At 45.4% G+C, this 20659-nt stretch overlaps 5 protein-coding genes across 11 annotated transcripts in view; 2 read left to right on the forward strand and 3 right to left on the reverse strand.

Moving 5' to 3' along the window:
* Nucleotides 1-2536: 2536 nt before the first annotated feature.
* Nucleotides 2537-6560, reverse strand: Rim2 (replication in mitochondria 2). 4 transcript variants are annotated; one of them, XR_010547704.1, is made up of 5 exons: nucleotides 5136-5262; nucleotides 4186-4514; nucleotides 3858-4120; nucleotides 3274-3785; nucleotides 2537-3081 (listed from the first exon to the last, which is right to left on the reverse strand). XR_010547704.1 is itself a non-coding variant. In XM_065300229.1 (5 exons), the coding sequence occupies exons 1-5, from the start codon at nucleotides 5189-5191 to the stop codon at nucleotides 3336-3338; spliced, it is 1044 nt and encodes a 347-aa protein (XP_065156301.1). In that variant the 5' UTR covers nucleotides 5192-5263; the 3' UTR covers nucleotides 2537-3335. The 4 variants fall into 4 exon arrangements, 3 of the variants coding, with proteins under 3 accessions (XP_065156301.1, XP_065156293.1, XP_065156282.1); XM_065300229.1 differs by having other exon boundaries at nucleotides 2537-3785; nucleotides 4186-4275; nucleotides 4330-4514; nucleotides 5136-5263; XM_065300221.1 differs by lacking the exon at nucleotides 5136-5262 and adding an exon at nucleotides 6056-6560 and having other exon boundaries at nucleotides 2537-3785.
* Nucleotides 6561-7345: 785 nt separating this feature from the next.
* Nucleotides 7346-9541, forward strand: LOC135790248 (2-phosphoxylose phosphatase 1). Its single transcript, XM_065300367.1, has 4 exons — nucleotides 7346-7874; nucleotides 7931-8456; nucleotides 8513-8716; nucleotides 8785-9541. The coding sequence occupies exons 1-4, from the start codon at nucleotides 7637-7639 to the stop codon at nucleotides 9287-9289; spliced, it is 1473 nt and encodes a 490-aa protein (XP_065156439.1). The 5' UTR covers nucleotides 7346-7636; the 3' UTR covers nucleotides 9290-9541.
* LOC135790255 (mitochondrial 2-oxoglutarate/malate carrier protein) lies at nucleotides 9530-11792 on the reverse strand. 2 transcript variants are annotated; one of them, XM_065300379.1, is made up of 4 exons: nucleotides 11564-11792; nucleotides 11232-11345; nucleotides 10528-11166; nucleotides 9530-10111 (listed from the first exon to the last, which is right to left on the reverse strand). In XM_065300379.1, the coding sequence occupies exons 2-4, from the start codon at nucleotides 11291-11293 to the stop codon at nucleotides 9910-9912; spliced, it is 903 nt and encodes a 300-aa protein (XP_065156451.1). In that variant the 5' UTR covers nucleotides 11294-11345; nucleotides 11564-11792; the 3' UTR covers nucleotides 9530-9909. The 2 variants fall into 2 exon arrangements, with proteins under 2 accessions (XP_065156451.1, XP_065156461.1); XM_065300389.1 differs by lacking the exon at nucleotides 11564-11792 and having other exon boundaries at nucleotides 11232-11434.
* Nucleotides 11793-11976: 184 nt separating this feature from the next.
* stv (BAG domain-containing protein starvin) lies at nucleotides 11977-16758 on the reverse strand. Of its 3 annotated transcripts, XR_010547716.1 has the most exons (3): nucleotides 16475-16758; nucleotides 16201-16381; nucleotides 13943-14081 (listed from the first exon to the last, which is right to left on the reverse strand). XR_010547716.1 is itself a non-coding variant. In XM_065300325.1 (2 exons), exons 1-2 carry the CDS (start codon nucleotides 16493-16495, stop codon nucleotides 12576-12578), a joined length of 1527 nt encoding a protein of 508 aa, XP_065156397.1. In that variant the 5' UTR covers nucleotides 16496-16725; the 3' UTR covers nucleotides 11977-12575. The 3 variants fall into 3 exon arrangements, 2 of the variants coding, with proteins under 2 accessions (XP_065156397.1, XP_065156388.1); XM_065300325.1 differs by lacking the exon at nucleotides 16201-16381 and having other exon boundaries at nucleotides 11977-14081; nucleotides 16475-16725; XM_065300316.1 differs by lacking the exons at nucleotides 16201-16381; nucleotides 16475-16758 and adding an exon at nucleotides 14189-14340 and having other exon boundaries at nucleotides 11977-14081.
* Nucleotides 16759-17113: 355 nt separating this feature from the next.
* Nucleotides 17114-20659, forward strand: part of for (cGMP-dependent protein kinase for) — a 39813-nt gene continuing 36267 nt past the window's right edge. Inside the window, exon 1 of the mRNA XM_065300286.1 lies at nucleotides 17114-17378. The gene's annotated coding sequence lies outside the window, so the exon portion shown is untranslated. The remainder of the gene's footprint in view (nucleotides 17379-20659) is intronic.

A 20659-nucleotide genomic window follows, 5' to 3' on the forward strand; every position in this document is an offset into this window, starting at 1 on the left:
GCGATATGAGCAGATAGCAACGCGACACAAATATTGTTGTTTATTCACAAACGTTGATAAATCAGCAATTTTTGTTTGATGCTAGCCCCATCTATGAATTATACTGTAAATAAAAACAAACAAATTTTCAAAATTCTCCTAAAATGAAAAACCCCACAGTGAGAAGAAACAAGAATTGTCCTTAGCAAATTTTTATTTATGAATTATTCTTGACCTCTCTTATTTTCCAAATTAGAATACTGTATCTTATAGAGAATTTTACAAAGATTTAGAATCTACAATCCGAAATAATTGAAATTAAAAAAAGCAAGACAAAAAGGGGGGATAGGGATGGTTAAGGCGGAATTCCACTGAATTGCATCTTCAAGAACAACTCTTGTGGTTTTGTAAGCGGAAGAAAAACGAAACAGTTAATTTTGATATGTATCAGTCGAGTACGCGACTACCTTATAAATTTGCACACGCGGTGGAAATTAAAACGAAAAATATAATTGAATTATAAACTTACCAATTCAGAACTCATTGACTCCAAGCACGGCAAATACTATAAATAAACAAAGACAACATAAGTTAAAACAAAAACATTTAATACAATTTAGTAATATTATAATCACACAGCGGAGAAAAACAAACAATATGTGCTGAGTTAAGTGACTTACACCAGCACAATGGGTCATCTTAATGATGAATATCAAATCAACATGGAGGCGATACACTTAACCGGCATTTATGGAAAATAAACGCGCAAACTGTAAATAACATTACTATAGATTGATGATCGAATATAATGCGAATTTGGAAAGTAGATGTCCGGACAAACAATACGAGCCGCGTAAAATATTGGATCAACCAGATACCGGCACAAAACTGGCTGCAACCTGTGCAAGCAACGACGCGTCAGTTTATGATAAGAAAGCAAGAGATGCGCAGAGCCAGTGCGTCGATGGCACGCGACCTTGTGCGCGAATCGCTTTGGCACGCTACCTGCGATCAAAACTAAACTAAGAAGCGCCAACATGCGGCGTGAGGGGATCGCATGCGTTGCATTCTCGCGGCCAATGCGATAAGAAAGTGTAAGTTGTGTTCAAAACAAACACAATTCTCGTGTCGAATGCTCGCGCTTGCTGATAGCTATAGAAATAAACAATACATGTACCTACGTATATTTTACAATTTTGGGAATGCTGCTGCCATCTATGAATAGTGCAAATAGTAGTCCCGGAATTTGAATTTAAAAAATTAATAAAAATTTAAAATCCGAATTGTGAAATTCAGATTTCCTATACTGAAGGATTGCCCGATTTTCCACAAAATATTTTAGCGATATTTAATTCGACAGAACAAGACGGATTAAAGATTAAAAGGAACGAATTGCAGATTCTTAAACTATGGACAATTCTCTATAAAATAAGCTAGTAAAATTTAAAACATGAAAAATTAATTCTAAGTCAAGTAAACACTTACTGTACGCTATACCCTCACAATAGCGTACTTTACTTAGCTTAATACTCACCCTAGCTTCGTACGGTACTCTGAACACGAGTCACATCTACCGCTCCCTTCGTACGGTACCCTGAATCAAGTCACTTCTACCGCTAGCTTCGTACGATGCCCTGAACGCGAGTCACATCTACCGCTGCCCTCGTACGGTATCGTGAATACGAGTCACTTCTACCGCTACCTTTGTACGGTGCCCTGAATACGAGTCACTTCTACCGCTGCCCTCGTACGGTGCCTTGAACACGAGTCACTTTTACCTGCATCATGATTTTTTTGAGGAATTTCGGTAGCCAATATCTTCTAAAGTAAAAGCATCAAAAAATGTAAAAAATGTTTTTTTAATCCATCTAATTCATACCTGAAGTACGCACCGCGCTCAGTTTGGCCCGAATCGCCAGAAATTCATCCGGAATCATACATATTCTGCTCTCTTTCACTCTCTCACCTTCCACACCGAATACAACAATTAATTCAAACGCAAGATACGCAACAATAAAAATTATACAGACAATTTATTATGCTGGACATGTAACTGCTGATATGTAATTTCGGTCACACTATCGTTCAATTTGGCGTGGTGCTCGGCGCAGACGGCATGGCATCGCAGACCAGACGTGGTCGCTCCACTCGGAAACGGTTGCCCACATGGGAGACCAACCCTTTTTTGAGGGCCAATTGGAGCGTGTTCAATATGTAGTCCAGTGCATTGCTATCCCCCCGGCGGAGCACTAGGGTTTCACCTCCTTTGGATCTCCGGATGGATAGAACCGACCTTTTGAACAGATGCATTCTTCCTAGTTAAATCAACTTGATCAAAACCGCAGAACAATTAATTTTTTCCGAAACCTGCGCTGTCGTTTAAACGATATAATATTATGTTTTCATAATGTTTCAGCCTACTTGAGTCAATATAATTTCTGAAAACGCAACAGCAGCGACATCTACACGCGGTGGTGTGTATTATAACATTACATACAATCCTTACCTTCCTACAGTAACCTTCGCATGTGAGCATAACCCATCAATGTTTGGATGATTAAAAATTCGAATTCTTTATTATATCAATATCAACGGAGCGCTATCTACAATTTTATACATTAAAAGGATTGTCAAAAAAAAAAACGAACACCGCCGAAGCGAAAATAAACGATTCATAAATAAATTCGCCTCTGACTCAATAAACTTTAGTTTGTCTTGGTTGCAATCAATAGTTTTTAAGTAACCCGCAACGTTTGCAATCTTTAAAAATAACGAACAAAATCAACATGGCGTAGTTCTATCGTAACTATATAATATATATATCAATATCAACAAATCATCAAAAACAATATAGACGTGTCTTCCCTTCGACGTGCATCGCCCCGAGTGCGAGGCGATGTTACAGTAATGACTAATCGAACAGACTTTAGTTTCTTCATTGTGCAATATTCAAGTGGGTGAAAATATTGGTTTTAGTTACTTTGCAGCAGTGTTTTTACACCAACCACGACGCCACACAGCCAACAGTCGTCTTGCAATCTTCACGCCACAGCGCTGCGCATCCCCAGCGCCCTCTCTGCCTTACCTGCTGGACGCGCGCGGCTATAAAATATATATATTCGTATATGTATACTATTTACAAAAAGAAAAAAATATCATAATAATAATAATCACTTGGCATTCTCTGCAAGAAACGCTCACGAATCGTTGCGCAATGATAAGGATCGCGGGCGTTCGAGTACCGTCGCTGCATCTACCAGTATTTTTGGTTCGGCATCGAATTAAATTACTTACTATTGACATAAGACAACAAATAAATGGCACACGCAAATGTTGGGGTTGTGTTGTGTGGTGACCTAGAGGCGTTCGGTGTCGTCCTCCGTATAAAAATCGTTCTCCAGTCGCGTGGAGAGCACATACACTACCGCTTCGTAGGTCGCCATCATGATGGCGGTGTTGGGGATCTGGCGAATTAGTTGCGTGGTAAGGCCGCGATAAACGCCGCGCACGCCCTCCTCGCGAAAGACGAGCGAGAGCGTCTGCCAGAAGGACGTGTAGCGGCTGCCTTCTTCGCGCAGGCGCGTACGTGCCACTTCGTGCGGATAGGCAACACACGACGCCACTGTTTTCGAAATGGCGCCAGCCGCCATGAACTCGAGGAAGTCACGCGAGTCACGTGTGTCTGAATCGCGCGCACGATGCGCCACTAGTTCCTGTTTGATGGCTTCGTAGATGACAAAGTGGACAATCGTCTCGGAGATGCCCATATACGACGCTGTGATACCTTTATAAAAGCCGAGCACACCCTAAAAATAAAGAAAAATCATATAAAATGCTGTAATTTTTAGGTTGTGATGTTTGCAGATGGCGCCACTCACCGACTTTCGGTATATCCTGCGCACGCACTGCAGCGCCGTCATAGGTTTCCCATCGCGATTGACGTCCAACTGTAGTCGCGTCTTGACGAACCAGATGGGGTTGGTGAGCGTGCTGGCCATGAAACCAGCGCAGGACGCCGACAGCATGTGCACCACCGGACTCTCGGGTGGCAGCAGTGAGTTCCAGAAGAGTTTCGCTTGCGAGTACGTGCAGAAGTAGACGGCGCGCGAGGGTGCCACGCCTACCAAATTCGGGCCGAGGCCTAAGCACGCACGATTAGCCGACCGTACCACCTCCACCAACGCCGCCATTCATCTCACAACTTACCCTTGAACAGCGCCAGCGGGCCCTCGTGCTTCACAATGTGCTTCAGGCATTGCACGAGCCCAATCGACCGGCTCGGCGGGGCGACGTAACCTGAAAGAGCCACAACTTGAGGCCGGAAGTGATGGCTGGATGTCCACAACCTACGCCTCTGCTGCTGCTGTTGTTTGATGGCGCCGACTGGCAGCGTGCGGCACGTGGTCTTCGCGTCCGTGCCGCCATTCTCGCGCGCGATCTGCGGGATCTCCGTGAAGCCGGACCGCGACGACTGCAGTCGCGTCTTCACCACCTCCAACGGGCATGTTACGATCGCCCCGACAGTCCCGGCCACGCTAAAAGACAACACAAACAAATCAGCGCACTTCACAACTCATCATATATATCGCATGACTAAACACGCGTGCGGCTAAAAATAGACGCGCGCGCGGCGATTTTACAAATACAGCGTAAATACGCGCCGCTATATTTACGCGTTCTGACGCGCATTGTTCGCGAAATGGAAAAAAAAGCAGCAGCAGCAGCACACAACGACATTGACATTGAAGGTCCGGATGGTGATTTATGCGCGCAATGATTGCGAAATCGCAATTGGCTACCGGTGCAGAATTCATTGGCGCTGTGCACGTTGGCACGCGTCCGGCTGCCGGGCGAAAATGTCAGCGTATTACGTCCCAGAGGGCATCTTCACCCGATAAGCAGCGTGTGCTGATACGCGATGCGCGGTGCGTTAACCTCTTAGCCCCCCGAATGATGACGCTAGCGCTGCTGCCATTAATTTTTGGCGAAAATTTTCCACACAACCGACGACGACGGTTTGTTTACGATTGCCGATTTTGCCGCTGTCTAATTTTAAGTTTATACGAACCGGTTTTGACCGTTTTATTACGCGCGATAAGGAGGAACACGCTATCGTCGACGTGTTAATGCGTCGTGCTTTAATTACAAATACTCACACACCGTCGATGACACCGGAAGCGGCCGAAGAGTTCCGCCATTTGCAATCGCGCATGAATGTCAATCGCGCATGTCAAACACTTTCGTTTATCATCGGCGAGATAAAAACCGAGAATGAAATCGTAAACAATTTACACAATCACAAACATGCATTCATGAAATCGGCATCAATTAGTTACTGTCGGAGTTGTGTAACAAATTACTCCAGACAAATTGCGCATGCATGACAATCAAATTTAAATCAAATTCATATAGCGTGCGTATTTATACAAATATACACAATTTTTTTTTTCTGCTTCGCTCGAGAAAACCTTGAATTGTTGTTTTTTTTGTGCTTGCATACGAATCTAATACGCAATAAGTGGGTGATTGTTCCAGGCGCTGATAATTGATTAGAATAGAATTGAAGTGGCAAAATAATTTGTTGATTCGTGTTGTGTGCACACACAAATAACGCTCGAAATAACGCGATTGTTTTCGTGCGGCGCACGCACGTGAGAGACGACAGGTCGAGGCGGTCATTTGTTTACGTTCGATTTGTTTGAGCCGGCGGTTGGCACCTTCGCATGTCCACATGCACTTTAAGGACTCGAGCGAATTGAAGTGCGCAACTAGCGCGCCGGTTACATAAACGTAAACAACACAACAACGCAATTATCGCGCGCGCGCGCGATCGCTTATCACATCGGTGCGTTATCACGCGGCCTGCGGCCTACTTACGGCGGCGCAGAGCGCTGAAGACGAAGAAAACGCGCAGTGGCTAAAAATAGCGCTAGGCTGCAGGCAGCAGCAGCAGGCGACACCACAACACACGCCGCCGTGTGGTGCGTGCGTTATATAAGCGCGCAGCGGCGAGGTTAGGTCGGATCCAGCAGGCTGGGGCCGGACCAAAACAAAACGCGTCGGAAGCGGTACTCACCCACCGGCGACTAGATGGATTACGGTATCCCGTTGGGACATGTCATAAATGCCAGCGATGCACCGGACGCTGAATGGTTGTTGAAGAAGGTAAGGCGCGCGCGCCCCAAGCGGGCCGCGTACAGGCAAATATCACTGCACACTGTGTGTCGGGGATATATATCGGCAATACGCAACACAATCGGAGCGGCGTTCGCAGCGGCTGACGAGATGCGGACGAAACACGCGGCTGGCGCGGACTGAGCGCGCGCGCGCTCGCTGTGTATTCGGCGGCGCAACACACCGCGGCGGACAATCGCAAACGGCGAAGGGCTGCGCGTTCGTTCGCGAGCTGCGCGCGTTCACACAGTATTCGCGCTCTCGTGGGCAGCCAGCGAGCAGGCTGCTGGTTTGTTTTCCTCGACGCTTCGGTCTACTACGGCTGGCGGCGCGCGCTGCACCGGCGAACGTGACCAGCGACACGCGCGGAACTCTTCCAGTTCTTCCCGGGTATTATCTCTGCAGTGCACTGTGGAATTTTTCACTGAAAATTTTGATGATGACCACTGACCGAAACAAAAAATTTAAACTGCTTGACAGAAGGTCAATGCATGACAATATAAAATCAAAGCATACTTGACTTGTATTTTTTACTACGAGTTTTTTATTTACATTTACGAGTTTAAAACATTTGAAAATTTCCATTGCCTTCGATTCTCCATGTGCTAATTACAGATATTTAACGTATTGCTACTAATTTCCAACACTTTCTTCACACTCACGTGACAAACTAGATGAAATAAATTACTTTTCAGCCACTGCGCGCGATGCACGCACCACCTGAAAGTCATTTAGCAACAAACGAATTACGAATAAACTAATTACAGTAAAACGAGATGATAAATTAGCGCGCATTAGCAAGGCGAACGTAATTAACACCTGTACAGCTCAAGGTTCGCAATAAGTCCAAACAAAAGTACAACGAAATAAATAAATATTAAATTAGGGTTTGAAGGTGGCTGATTTCGGAATGGCGGACTTAATATGCGCGTATTTTTTGCACCCGGGTGTCAGTGGTAATCCAGAATATATTTGGAAGCGTGCGTATTCGCCATTTTGCTGTTGCATAGATGCGAAATCTTGAAATAATTCAAATTTTAAGTTTATATTGTGCGCATTTAAGGTTTAACGTAGGCAACCAGTCGAACACGTATAATGTTCATCTTTTAATTACCAAAATTGCAAATATCTATCAAAATTTATCTGTATTTATATAGATATAATATTTATAATAATTATAACATCAAATATACTTCTAAATTCTCAACAAAAACAATATTTCTCTATTAATTTCCTACTCAAAAATCATTGCACTACAAGTTGCCTAACATAATACTCTGTAATTTTGTTTGTGCTGCGCGTGTCAACAAGAAAATAAACACAAACCCGGCACAATTCGTGTTTTAACAACAATGTAGACGCAAACAAGCAAATATAATGATAAGTACAAAGCAAACGTGATTAAGACACTTCTCTATCACCGTATAACAATGATAACATAAGAAAAATCATTACTAACCAGCTGATCTCATTGCATTTCATTATGGTGAGTGTATGCAGACTGTTATGGGGCCCTCAGAGGGCCATCAATTGCTACATCATCCTCAGCATATGGATACTCATCATCATAGCTGGCATCTACAAGTTCCTAGAGCCAATTCAGCCTCCGCCAGAAGCCACAATCATATCAGATCCGTTTCAACATCTGGAAACTGATGTAAAAACGCGCAAAATCTTTCAGATTTGCAATGAGCCACAAAGTATGATACCAGGAGATGAAGGTACAAACTAAACACATAAATAACATCATACATAACATGATTTTGATGTGTTACAGGTATATTAAATGTTAAATCATGGAGTTTAAAGGGAGTTCTCATCGTTTTTCGTCACGGCGATCGCGGTCCTCTTCAACACATCAGAAACGTCTCCACAGTTGATTGTGGCACACCTGAAACCGACCTCCTAGCCGCATATCGTGCGTATTTACACAATGCGACATTATTAGGCAAATCAAGCGCGTGGACAGGCCCTGGTTCGTTCCATGGTTTCCCGTTAATACCGACAAACGCGCGTCGGTGTCATCTTGGACAGTTGACAATGCGTGGCGTAGCACAGCTACTCACACTTGGCGATCAACTTAAACACAGCTACACGGAAACCTGGCCACGTGCGAAAAATCTCACCGCTGGCGATGTGGCTGTGTACAGCACAAGGTATCATCGTACATTCCAGAGTGCGCTAGCACTGCTCTACGGGCTTATACCGGCGGAAACGCTGTCGAAACTTAGTTTTATCGAGAGTCAATCGATGACGTTCTGTTTCAAGGACTGTGGATGTCCAATAACAGAAAAATACTTCAAGTAATACTGAAGTTTATCAAGTTTTTCACATGATTTTTACTGATATTTTTGTCTAGGGCTGTTTCGAAGTCAATGGCGGAAAATCTGCGCACGCATCCCGCGATAAAAACGCTTGCGCAAACGACAGGCAACTTAATATTCTCAACTGATGCCGAGCATGGACATTTCGCGCAAGATCCACAATCGGTCCGGGATGCACTTCTTACTTATATTTGTCACGATAGTAATTTACCGTGTGATACGCCTACAAATTGCATACGGTAAGATAAACATAACCCAATAAGTATAACATAACCTCAAATTAATAATTTTGATATTATATTGGCAGGCGTCAAAATATTTTGGGTATTTTTATGTACCACGACTGGATGACGAGCGTGCAGTGGAAAAACCGTGAACAACGCCGTCTGAGTCTTCTACTTTCCTACGGATTAGTCAAACACATCGTCGCGCAAATGCTGCGCATACTCTCAGATGGCGCTCCGCATCTAGTCGCATATTCAGGCCATGATCATACGCTGTTACAACTCGCAGCAGCGTTGGGTTTACATCATGACGCTTCATTATGCCGGTACGCCGGGCGTTTGGTATTCGAAGTTTACGCGAATACAGCGGAAGGCGCCGGTCAGTCCGCTGGCGGCGCATATTTTCGATTACTCGCCAACGGACGTGATGTCACACGTCAAATCGCCTTCTGTAAGAGCGCACGCGCACTCCGCGAACACGTTCATGTCTGTCGCATTGAAGACATCGTGCGCTTCCTGCACGACGACTACTTCACCGCGTTCAACGTCACCAACTTCAAGGACGCTTGTTTTGCAAAGAGTCTCTAATCACCGTCGCACACAATTTTTCCATCTGTGTGTTATTTACGCGTCAGTTAATTATCGATTCGTTATCGCGCGCTGGATGACACTCATGTGTCAACAGCCTGTTTACACAACGCGTAACGATAACGCGTTACGTTACAACATCTAGTCAGCTATTTCTTATTATTTATTACTATGCTATAGTATTCCTATGGTTTATCAGCGCGCCTGGTCGCGATCTGTGTGCGGGAATAAACACAAGTCTTCTCCAGTGAATGTACAATGTATAATAAAATATAGTCATTTAACAAACAATTGCAATAAAGCGAGAAATACTTTGGTCTCTCTGGTGACACCAGAAAAAACAAAAAACAGACCACAAATATATACTAACACCGCGCAACAAAACAAATCGTCATCTCGCATTCATACAAAACTGTTACCACGAAACGCATGATTGTTTTAGAAGCTTTTATCGCATTTTATAGAAGATGTTTCTTTTTTTTTTTAAATATGTCCGTATAACATGGATCATTGTATCGTTTCTTAAACGGCAGTTATTCTTCATCTCAAGTGGTCGCGTTGCATATTTTCATTTACTATCGTTTTGCTTTTTTCGTTTCGAACCACGCCGATTTGGTCGACTAGGCGGCGTATCGCTTGTAGGTGGCATTCAATTGCTCGAGGAATATGAAGGTGAGTACCGTGTGAGGTCCCAGCCGGCAGTAGTATGGAGTGAAACCCTTCCACAGCGCGAAAACGCCTTCGTTCTTCACCAGCTTCCCGAGCACATCCAACGCGCCGGTGTACTCTGGCTTACCATCGACGTATTTCATGTTTTGGATCCTGTACAACAAGAAATTCAATCAATTTTATATCAAAAACTACGAAAAAATGTCCGTTTACACCGCGTGACAGTTATTTTTACAAGAAAAAATTTAGTTCAAGGTTCCGCCGCTAGTCCAATGAATGAAATCAAGATTTATACGATTCCGAAAATAAAATCCGCGCGTAGTTTCGCTTGGAAATAGGAAATCGACGCGAACTTGAGTAAATTGTTTAGACGTGCGCGTTAATCGGCCTGTGACGCAGCGCGGCCATCTAGAAAAATATGTTTGTTGCAAGCCGCAATTAATATACCGGCCGCTCTAAATTTAATTTTACGGCCGGACGCTGTCGCCACGATAGCCGCGTGAACCTTAACCTTGATAAATGCGTCATGATGAATTCCTGCGCAATGTCAATGAAAATGATAAAATTACCTGGTTTTGGCTATATCCACAGGCATGGATGCAGCGGTGGTGATAAGTCCAGAGATCATCGACGCGCAGAAGTGTAGAAAGATGCCCTCCTCGAAGAAGTCGTACGAGGCGAGGACTTGTTTCGCTTGCGAGTAACTCGCAAGCTGGGCGGCATTGACGACCATAGCACGACCCATGGTTGGTATAGCTCCACGCCATAGAGCTAGGACGCCTTCTTCGCGACAGATGCGCATCATGGCATCGACGACGTTTTTGTAATTGCGGCGTTCGGCGGCCGGCAGGCGTCCGTCGGACGTCATTCGGATGAGGGCTACTTCTGCGGGTGTGCCGACGAAGGCACCGCATACACCTGCGGCCATACCGATGGCTGCCTTCGTTGCGAAGTTCGGTGGATGGCCGTCTCTGCTTGCCATGTCGAAGAGCATTTGATAAACGCCGAGACGCGTCGTCGTGTAGGTCGCCTGACGGAGCAAACCAGCGGAGAGGCCGTTGTATAACGCGAACACGCCCTCATTGGCGATGATTCCGCGAAAGGCCTGGAATGACGAAGTGTATTCCTTCTTTGCCGTGCCCACGCCCGACAGCTGCATGCGATTCTTCAGCAAGTCGAGCGGCTGCACGAAAAGTGTGGCCATCATGCTGGAAACAAGCAAAAACATTAGTTGTTTTTTATACAAGAAAGCGAATTTTATGCGTGTGCTTACCCAGCGCTGCCACCAAAAACAAACTTCAAGGCTTTGGGGATCTCCTTCTGACGGTCTGCCATGGTTTTCGCTGCTAGTTGGAAATTTCGAGGTTTCACGAACGTACGCGGAGTACTGAAAACAGACTGAAATGTTGTAGTGAACGCAACGCGCGCGCGGCGTAACAGGTAGCCGCGCTCGCGGTCCCCCGAAAAACCAGCCGCGAACAGCTGACCACGGCGGGCCGCCCATTGCCTACACTACGTTTCATAGGTCCAACTGTTCGGTTGGTTGCCTAGCGTTGACTTAATTGGAAAAAAAATTCAAACTGTCAATTCAATTGGGATACTCACATGTCACAAAAATTTATCGGCAAAATATATTAATCGAAGAGGATTGGATCAATTGGGTAGTCTCTGTCTGTAACGAAATAATTTAGAAAATGTTGCACTGAAGGCCGGGCGGTAGCGTGTTAAATTTTGATCAACCGTGAAAACATTGCACACTGAAATTTCTATGAATGGCGATCCAACGGAATGATCACCTCATTTTATGCTGTTGTTCGCGCGACGAGTGAATCGATACTGAGCTCCGTCCAAAAATAAATAGTCATGGTTGCTATTGGATTTTGAAATTTGTTTCAACGGCCAACATAATTATTTTTTGTTGCTTTAACATAGGCAACCCTCTATACACACTCAACACATCGTTCAACAATTCAAGATGGCGAAACAAGTGGCGTCGGTTAAGCAGAGCGGTGAGAACATTTTTTTCAATTTATTTATTATTTAATTGCTAGAAAACGTTTTCTTTCAATAACATTGTAATAATATAACTGAATAACAACAAACAATGAAATAAAACGAGCGTAAAAGCACACGGTTACCTGTAGAGTAGTATGTGCAGCGAAAGAACATAAACCACGCTCATCTACGCCGTCGAATATTAAAATAACGCATAAATACGAGCTTATTACATATTATACATATGTACCTATATAGTAAAGTCGCTGCAACATATTCGTCGCGTTTGGTTTCCTCACTCAATGCCGCCACCACCAACAATTTATATACAATCTCAATGCGCCCGAGTGCTAGTGCTCTGTCCGTTCGCTCACGCATGCATCCAAAATAAAAATTCAAAAAAAAACTAAACATTTATTTGTAACTGGGGGTAACTTTTCTCTGCGCCGCCGTCCTCGGGCAAAGAACACGCGTTCAACGTAATAATATTCGCGGTGTATTGCGTAGTAAGGCTATTTCTGCAAAGGTTTTGCACAGTTTGTTTAGTTAAATGTGGTTGCATGTAGGCAGCGCTCCAAGCCGGCGGCGGAGATCAGCAGAAGCACCAGCGGCGCGCTCGCTGTTACTTCTTGTCAGCCTTCTTCTTCGCGCGCTTCTTCTCATTACCGCCCTCCTGCACATCGTCACTCTTTGGTTCATCCTGCACGGGGGGAGTCTCCACTGAAGGCTCAGCCGGTTCGTGCTCTGCGTCATCCACGTCCATGGCGGTGATCTGTGAACCGCTGCGCGCGACTCCGCCAACAATGAGTTCCTGATTGTCGGTGCTATGCTCGACTGAAGGTACATCCGCACTGGCGGTTTCTTCCGCTGTCGGTGGGGCGGCATCAGGTGCGCCGGCATCAGCCGGGGCTGGAGATGGGGTTGGTTCAGGGTTAGCAGCGGGGTTTTGAACTGCCAGCGCCATCTCTGGTGTTGGCGTCGCTTCTTTTGTCTGTTTAGCTGCAGCGTCTTCATTTGCCTGCGCTTTGGTCTCCAGTATCCTAATGGTTTCCTGGATACGCCTGATGGTCTCTCTACGCGCATTGCGAATGGAATCCTGCCCGCCCGTTTCGATATCATCCAGCAGGATCATCTTCCGCGTGAGCATCTCATCTAGGTACAAGTATCTTTTGTCACGCGGCTTACCATCAAAGTTGGTAACTTCAGTCAACAGTTCAGACACGTCTTTCTGGATGTTCTGAATCAATTCCTCGGAGGTAGGTTTGGTTTTGACTGGTGGTGGTTGTCGCGGTGGTTGCGGAACCTCAGCCTCTTGCTGTTGCTGCTGCTGTTGTTCATGTTGTTGTTGTTGTTGAAGCCATTCCTGACGTCTGATTTCTTCTTGCCGACGTCTGAGGTTTTCCTGCCGCACTTTCGCATCCTGGTCCGGTGGTGGATTCACATATTGGGTATAATTATGGGTTCGCTGCGGGTGCTGCGTCTGCGCAGTCGCAGTGGGGGTTAAGACCTCGTCACGTCCCTCCACATGTATGGGAATATAATGTTCTTTTGGGTTTGAGTGAGCAGGCTCGGCCGCCGGCGATGCCGTGCCCTGTTGCGCAGGCTGCGACGAGGTGCTGCCCATGTCTGCATTCACGTTGGGTATATTCACGCTGCTAATGAAGCGTTGGCCGCCTGCGCGATTCGGGTGTTGTGGGGGTGCAGACATGGAGCGGATGTTGCGGGTATCATCCACTAGCGTCGCTTGGGGTTGGCCTAGATCGACCGTATTGCTTTGTTGAATCTTCTTCCCACTCTCGGGCGTGGCAGGCGGCTTGGTGACGATCGGTGTGGTTTTCGGTTGAGGTTGAGGTGGTGCTTGTGGCTGGCCGGATGGTTGCTGAGGTTTGTGTGCTTGTGGGGCGGATTGTTGCTGATGAGCAGACGAACCTGCGCGCCGCGTGCGTGCAAAATGCGGCTCGTCGAAATCCTCGAACGGGTAGCTGTGATCGTCGAAATGTCGGCGTAACCAATCCGGGGAGCTGAAGTGCTCGGCGAACTCTGGATGGCGTTCAGCGAAGTCCGTGTGACGCTGGGCGAGTCTCGCACGCAGTCCTCGATCCTCAGGCTCGTCGAACGGAAATCCCCTCTGGAAATAAACAAAAAAAAACAATTAAATAACAACGCCATGTCACTAGATTTCGAAAATAAAAAATGGCGTCGTAGAGACTATTTCACACGTTTACAACAACTCACATCATCACAATATTCAGGCATGTTATCGTAAAGCGAAGTCATTCCGTTAATCACAGACAATCAGGTTTCTAACACAATTAATCACAATGCGCACAGCGTTAGAGGGGGTTGCATACACTTTCTAGCGCACAGAACAAAAAACTCAAAATCGCACACACCAACTTCACTCTTCGAAAGCACGCTACGGACTGATGACTAACGCGAAATTCCGAAACGCTTTATATAAACACGACCAGCAACCGGTGGCGAGTGGGACGCAATCTCGAACGCGTCTCGAACAAATTCCCAAAGCTTCGAGAGTCTACTGGACTGACACCAAATACAAACTATCGCAGTGGTAATGTACAACAATACACGATATCATATTATCATAACCAAACCGAAATATCACAAAAAGCTGATTTTTTAGCAGGTCAATCATCACATCCGCTGTGAATGACAATTACGCGGATAAATCGCGAACAATTGCAGTTTCGCGATGAAGTCATTCGCGACAAAACACATCGTGACGCTGTGCTGTGTGTTTGTTCGCATCGCGCGTTATTTTGCTTTTTTTTCACGCTCCTCGCTATTTGTGGTCATTTATAGCGTGTGGCAAAGCGCGCTCAGCTCGGACCAATGTCATTGCCATATATGGCAGCTCCGAAATCGAGCTAAGGCCATCGCGAGACGTTTCCTTCTCTCGATGATTGCTGCATGCAGGCAAACAGGTCGCAGTACACTAACATATATTCGATTACGCTGCGCGCGGAGAGATAATTCGTGTGAAAAACGAACAATTACTCACGACGCGCCGATAATTTTTGCCTTTTCTGCGCGCCCAAATAAAGCCAGTGGTGTTTTCTAGGCGCGAGTAAATAGTTAGAAACGTACTGGAGCCCGGCTCACGTAGGCAGTAGGTGCAAACGCTTCGGCGTTCGCAGAAATCGCGCCCACGCGCCTTCAAACGCTTTTCGTTTCTGCACTGCGATCGATAAATCATTTAACATAATTAATACACTACGAATGAACTAGTTTAAATTAAAATTTAAAACACAACAATAAACTCAATGAATTTCAACTAAACAACAAATTTTTTGAAGAAAATTGTTTTGTTTTGCAATTTCTCCCCGTAAAAATCTTACATGTGCACTGTTTTATTGATTTATCATGCATGACGTGGTTGCACTCACAGAAATTTGTCATTGCACACCGGTGAAATTCGACAAATAAAGAAATCAATCACAGAATGAATCAAACAATGCATGTATTAGGAATGGCTGGAAGTAGTTTAAATTTAGACCGGCTTTTTTCATGCGCAGTTCACGTAGTAAAACTTTTTGGAAAAGGAGCTCAAACATAAAACACAATATTAGTGCATTTATTTCGACACGAGAGCAGCACATGCCGAACGTGCCAAGTATAATTTCATCGTTCGACACCCACACAAACGCGGCCTTTTTATTTATTTACAAAATTAACGTGCATTAATTCCTCGCTCACACACAAAAAAAAAACAAATCACGTGAATATATTCAACATGCATGAATCGAGCGTAAAATTTGACTTGTCTTGTAGTACGGTGGTGGTGTTGACATTGATAGTAGAGCAAGTTTGAGGTTAGGTGCGATGCGACGGTGGAAAAATTGTGAAAATATGCCGCCGACCTTGATGCGGTTTTACGGCGCGCTTTGCGAGAAAACGCTTATAAATAGGCCGGCGATACTTTCGTGTTGCAACGTATAAATAGTAATAATGTCAAATCCGATTGCAAATATTATAAATAGCTGCAACTTCGCACGCCATCTTAAGCCTAAAACTTCCACACAGTGAAGGCAAAAGGCAGTGATTAGCGCCGAATATCACGAATACTCAAATGGGAGCACATGATAAAAAATAAACGACCTTCACACTTTGTAAATTAGGTCGGGATATAACTACGAACAGTTCGCGGTTGAAATAAATCGTGCATGCAACCCAATAAGCACGGGTAGTTTAAGCCATGCACAGAAAAAATAAGAATGATATGTCACCTGTTATGTGTGAGAGTCCAAGCACTAAGTGGTTAGTGGCAGCACCAGGTTGATTATAGCATGAGATGTGTTAGGCAGTACGTTCACAAAACACACAGCGGGGATGCACAAGGAGCCGCAGCACGCCGCGATTGTGCGGCAGCGCTCTGTCCGCGACCAAGGTGACAGAAAACGCCTAATCCTAAAAGAGCACATGTCAATGTTAGAATCGATTGCGGCGGATGATTTGCAGGCGAGGGACAATAAACTAAGGTAGTTGGCGCTGGCTACTTACACCGAATGGCGACCAGGACATTATTCTCGCTGCGCATCAAACACCAACGGAGCGGCGGCTACCAACGGGGCTGGTTTGTTTCGCGAACGCCGACGCGGTGAAGGCACTAATGCGACGGACGGCGATCCTACTGTAGTACTCTGACGGTACGGCGCGCGGTGCTGCGAGGGGCGCGTGGAATAAATCGGAGCCAGGCGAGGGACCTACGTGCGCCGGAGCGAATGTTCGCCGACTGTGCGACTGATCGCGACGGACGACAAATAGTAGGTTATGAATAAATGTTCGAGAACATTTCGAAATGTTTCGTTGTGTTCATTTGTCTCAGATGTTTGACGTCCAGAGCCTTCTATGCGTTAAAATACACTCGCGGACTAGTAACACGTCAAAGTTACATAAGTGAAACACAGATGTCGCTAGCATGCACTTTCTGACGCTAAAAATACCGCATGGAAAGTGCCGGAGCGTGGAATTGTTTTGAACGCAAACGCGAGTATTCGTATACTACACGTAAACAAAACAATAAACAACATCGCGGAGATAATACACGTAAAGAATGAGGCATGCGAGTGTAGTGGTCAGTCTAGAAGTGCGCACGCACAGGCGACTAAGCCCCGAAGCGGCGAAGCGCGCCGCGCTCACACCGCACTGGCACAGTCCAACCAGAGTGCCGCGGCGCACGACCGCGAGAACGCGAAAACTGAAAACACCGCACCGCGAAAAGCCGCGATCCGCGCGAATCCAACATGTAGTCGCGCCTCGCCGTGCGCACCGTGCAGCAGGCCAACACCAGGCCCTGGTGTCACCATCGGACACCAAACTCCAACGGAAGCCAGCCTACCTACCTCGAGTCTTCAACGCGTCGCCGTTTTGTTTACACCCAGAGGCAGAACGCGGAAGTGAACAGGTAAGCGCGCTCAGCGCGTGTTGTGTGGTGTTATCAGCGGCGCGCACGCCGCGCTTCAGCCTCGAACTCGCCGATGAAGTTCACCATTCTCGCTGCTGCGTCGTCGTCGAGGATAACGCACGCCGCGCGCGCACTTGTCGCTCTTCCCAGAGTCGACTCAACGCGCCGATGTAAACAAATAAAAAAAACACGCAATTCGCGTGAAAATTGGAAATTTCCACCGGCGCTAACTTTCAAATCAACTTTTACTCATGGCGTAGTTTTCCAGACTGAAGCGCATATATTAACGCTGTGTGGAGTAGCGCGATAATTATCTTGGAATGTATGTGACTTTTCAATTTGCACGAATTACCAGCGCTTGTTTCCCAACGCTGCGCGCCTATTTTCGGAGAGTTACGCGTTGATTAGTGTCGTTGATTAGGTAAATGCGGCCCTGGCTTGATTACGGCCGGCGTAATGTGTTACTATGTATACGAGGAGTATACGTACTGTTGCGCAGTGCGCTCGGTGTGCGAACGGACGACTTTTTGTTTTTACTTTTTGTACACAAGGCATGCGAGTGATCCGGTTGTCTATAATTAGATAAATTCCAGTCGACGTGGCTTTTATTCATCGCTGCCTTTTTTATTTTATATAAGTATTCCTCGCGCGGCATTTGCGTTCCAAGCAAGTGAGTCTTATCACTGGTGGCCGATAAGCGCGCGGGCGCGCGCGCTCTGTGTGTCATTTCGTGTGCTGACCGCTGCAAACCGCCGAAAAGTTCAAGTTCGTGACTAGGCAGCCCACTGTACTCTTCGGCGCGTACCACGTGCTTCTAAGGTTGCGAAAACGTGTTTCGCGTTGAATGAATTGTGTTTTTGTGTTGTTGAGGCACTTGCTTAGTATTTACAAAGTTTAGGTGCGGCGTGATGACTCGATCACGTGAGTCTTTTCCTTTCCAGCGCGTGTTAGGTCTTCGCGTTGCATCCAGTGTGCACATGAAACAATTGCGTCCTTGAGCGGCGCCCCGACTTTGCTAATGTTGACTACACTACTAAAAATTCAACAATTTGTACTTTGGGTTGCATATCACTTCAAATATGAAAAAAAAATCTCGGTGATTTAAGTTTTTTTTTTTTGATGATTTTTTTTTTGATTTTCTGGCGTGTTTTGATGCTACCAGCTAATCGGAAGGTTGGCAGCGTGGTTCGGCGGGCAGCTCGCGCAACCGGTTTTCCGAGTTGCGCGCGTTGTTTAGCGCTTACAAGAGGGCAAACAGACATCGATGATGAACTCCGACATGCGCATCATGTCAACCTTAAGCCACTGCCCACACACCAACCGGGAAAATTCTATAAATTGTATTTTTCCACAAACAACGGACGGAAATCAGCCACGTACGAACTATTAATAAGCACGACCGAGTTGCGCCAATAAATGCCAAAACAATCGGCATCAAACGCGGGCGCGCGCGTTTGATCGCGTCGAAAAAACGCGTGAAAACATCCGTTTTTGCACCAAGTGCGCGAAAATTAAACAAATAACCACTTCGTCTTCGTTTTCGTCAAGTCAAGTGTTATAAACATGACAAATTAAATATAAAAAAAAAATATAAAAAAATAAATCTGTTTTATTATTATTACATATTTAAATTGTCTGCATTGCAACAAGCTGCATACTTCATTAATATTAATTGGATGCATTGCGGCAAGCAGCCTGATGAGGGACGTTACTTAACGGCCCTGACGCAACAAGGAAAATGCTACTTATTTGTCTCTAACATGCGGGCGATGAAGAAAATCCAATACACAATCGCATCACTCTGTATGCAATGATGTAAAACACTAAAACAAACTTGTGCGATGTTTACGCTGACCCAAATGCATTGCTAATCAAGTCTTCCCTTATTAAACGTTTGTTAGCAACATGTTGCTGTTTGTCATCGAATATGTTCGCATTTTTATTGCCATTGTCTCGTCGCGCCCCCTTGGCTTGTGAAAGTCTAGCCTGCGAGATTTTTGGCGACACAGGAACGCGAAACAAAAGAGACGCCGCACGCGCGGAAAGCGATAAATCACGGGAAACCCACGCGCGCGCTAATTAAAATGCGAACAATCACTTGGTGCGATGAACCGCCGGCATTTATGTAAGCGTCGTTTAATTTAATGAGGCGTAATCGTCGAATTATTGCTGAAAAACCGCCGGCGAGGAAATTCATCTCACAAGCAGCCTCACCTACCTACGCGAATGCGTGAATGGTGGTCATTTGTTTGATCGACTTTCTCATTAATTAAGCGGACGCCGTGACGTGTGGTGTCTTGCGAATTCGTACGCGTAATCGAAAATTAATCGGACGTTAATTGCCTTCGCTCGAGTGGAATTTTGAATTTTTTTTTTCCGCCGAATTGAATTTTTTGCTCTTTCTCAACTCATCAGATGAAAGATTAAGAAAGACGTCGTATTTAATGTCATGCAGCGAGGCTTTCCAGCTGGCCGGGCTACCGTGCTGCATGGACATTGAACGTCTGGCCGCGCAAATAAATCAGTATTCAAATTGGCGCCCATTGATATTTAAATTATTCAAATTATGCGTGTGGTGTGTGTGTCGCAAGCGCAGGCGCTCTTTTTCCAGCGCGCTGTCCGCCCGATTTTCTTATCGCGGCGGGTGCACCGGACTGACATCGAAAAGCGCTAATTAACGATCTAATTATTCCGATTTCAAATATCAAACTTCCGAGATACCAAAGCGTACGTTGAAAACACTGCGTTAACAGGTAATAAATTTCAACTACAACGCGCTGAGCTCTATTAAGATGTAATTTTATCAATAACACGCGTGTTGTAACAAAGATATGACTGATTTCTTCCTTCTACGCCGTGTACATGACCTAATGATTATTCATATCGTGGTTTAACATCAATTAAGAAAAAAAAGTGCGTGTCTTGTCGGTGGAAAATTTATTTGCGTACTCGATCATTATTTAAATTCAGTTTCGAGCGATTTTGTTTTCGTCGGCGACTAATTTCAATAATTTTAAGAATTCGCCGTAATAATTACGATAGACTTGATCTGTTTTCGGTGTTAGTGTGATTCCGAAATAAATAAATTAGATAGACTCGTCGTGTTTTTTTTCTCTAATTATGTGTCTAATTATAAGTAAGCCATCGATTTAATTACTTGCGCTCGTCAGGGTTAAACACACGGGTAAACTGATCAATCTGACGTCGATATTTAACGGTCGGTCACGAGCCGCGAGATAAATTACGCTCAATTATGGTCTTTTTCGCCGCCACGCGACGCG

The sequence above is a fragment of the Atheta coriaria genome, unplaced genomic scaffold (assembly GCF_025399875.1).
Source record: "Atheta coriaria isolate IRGN ID8LTWV9N9 unplaced genomic scaffold, Caltech_Dcor_3.1 hic_scaffold_1_pilon, whole genome shotgun sequence".
Classification (NCBI taxonomy): Eukaryota; Metazoa; Arthropoda; class Insecta; order Coleoptera; family Staphylinidae; genus Dalotia; species Dalotia coriaria.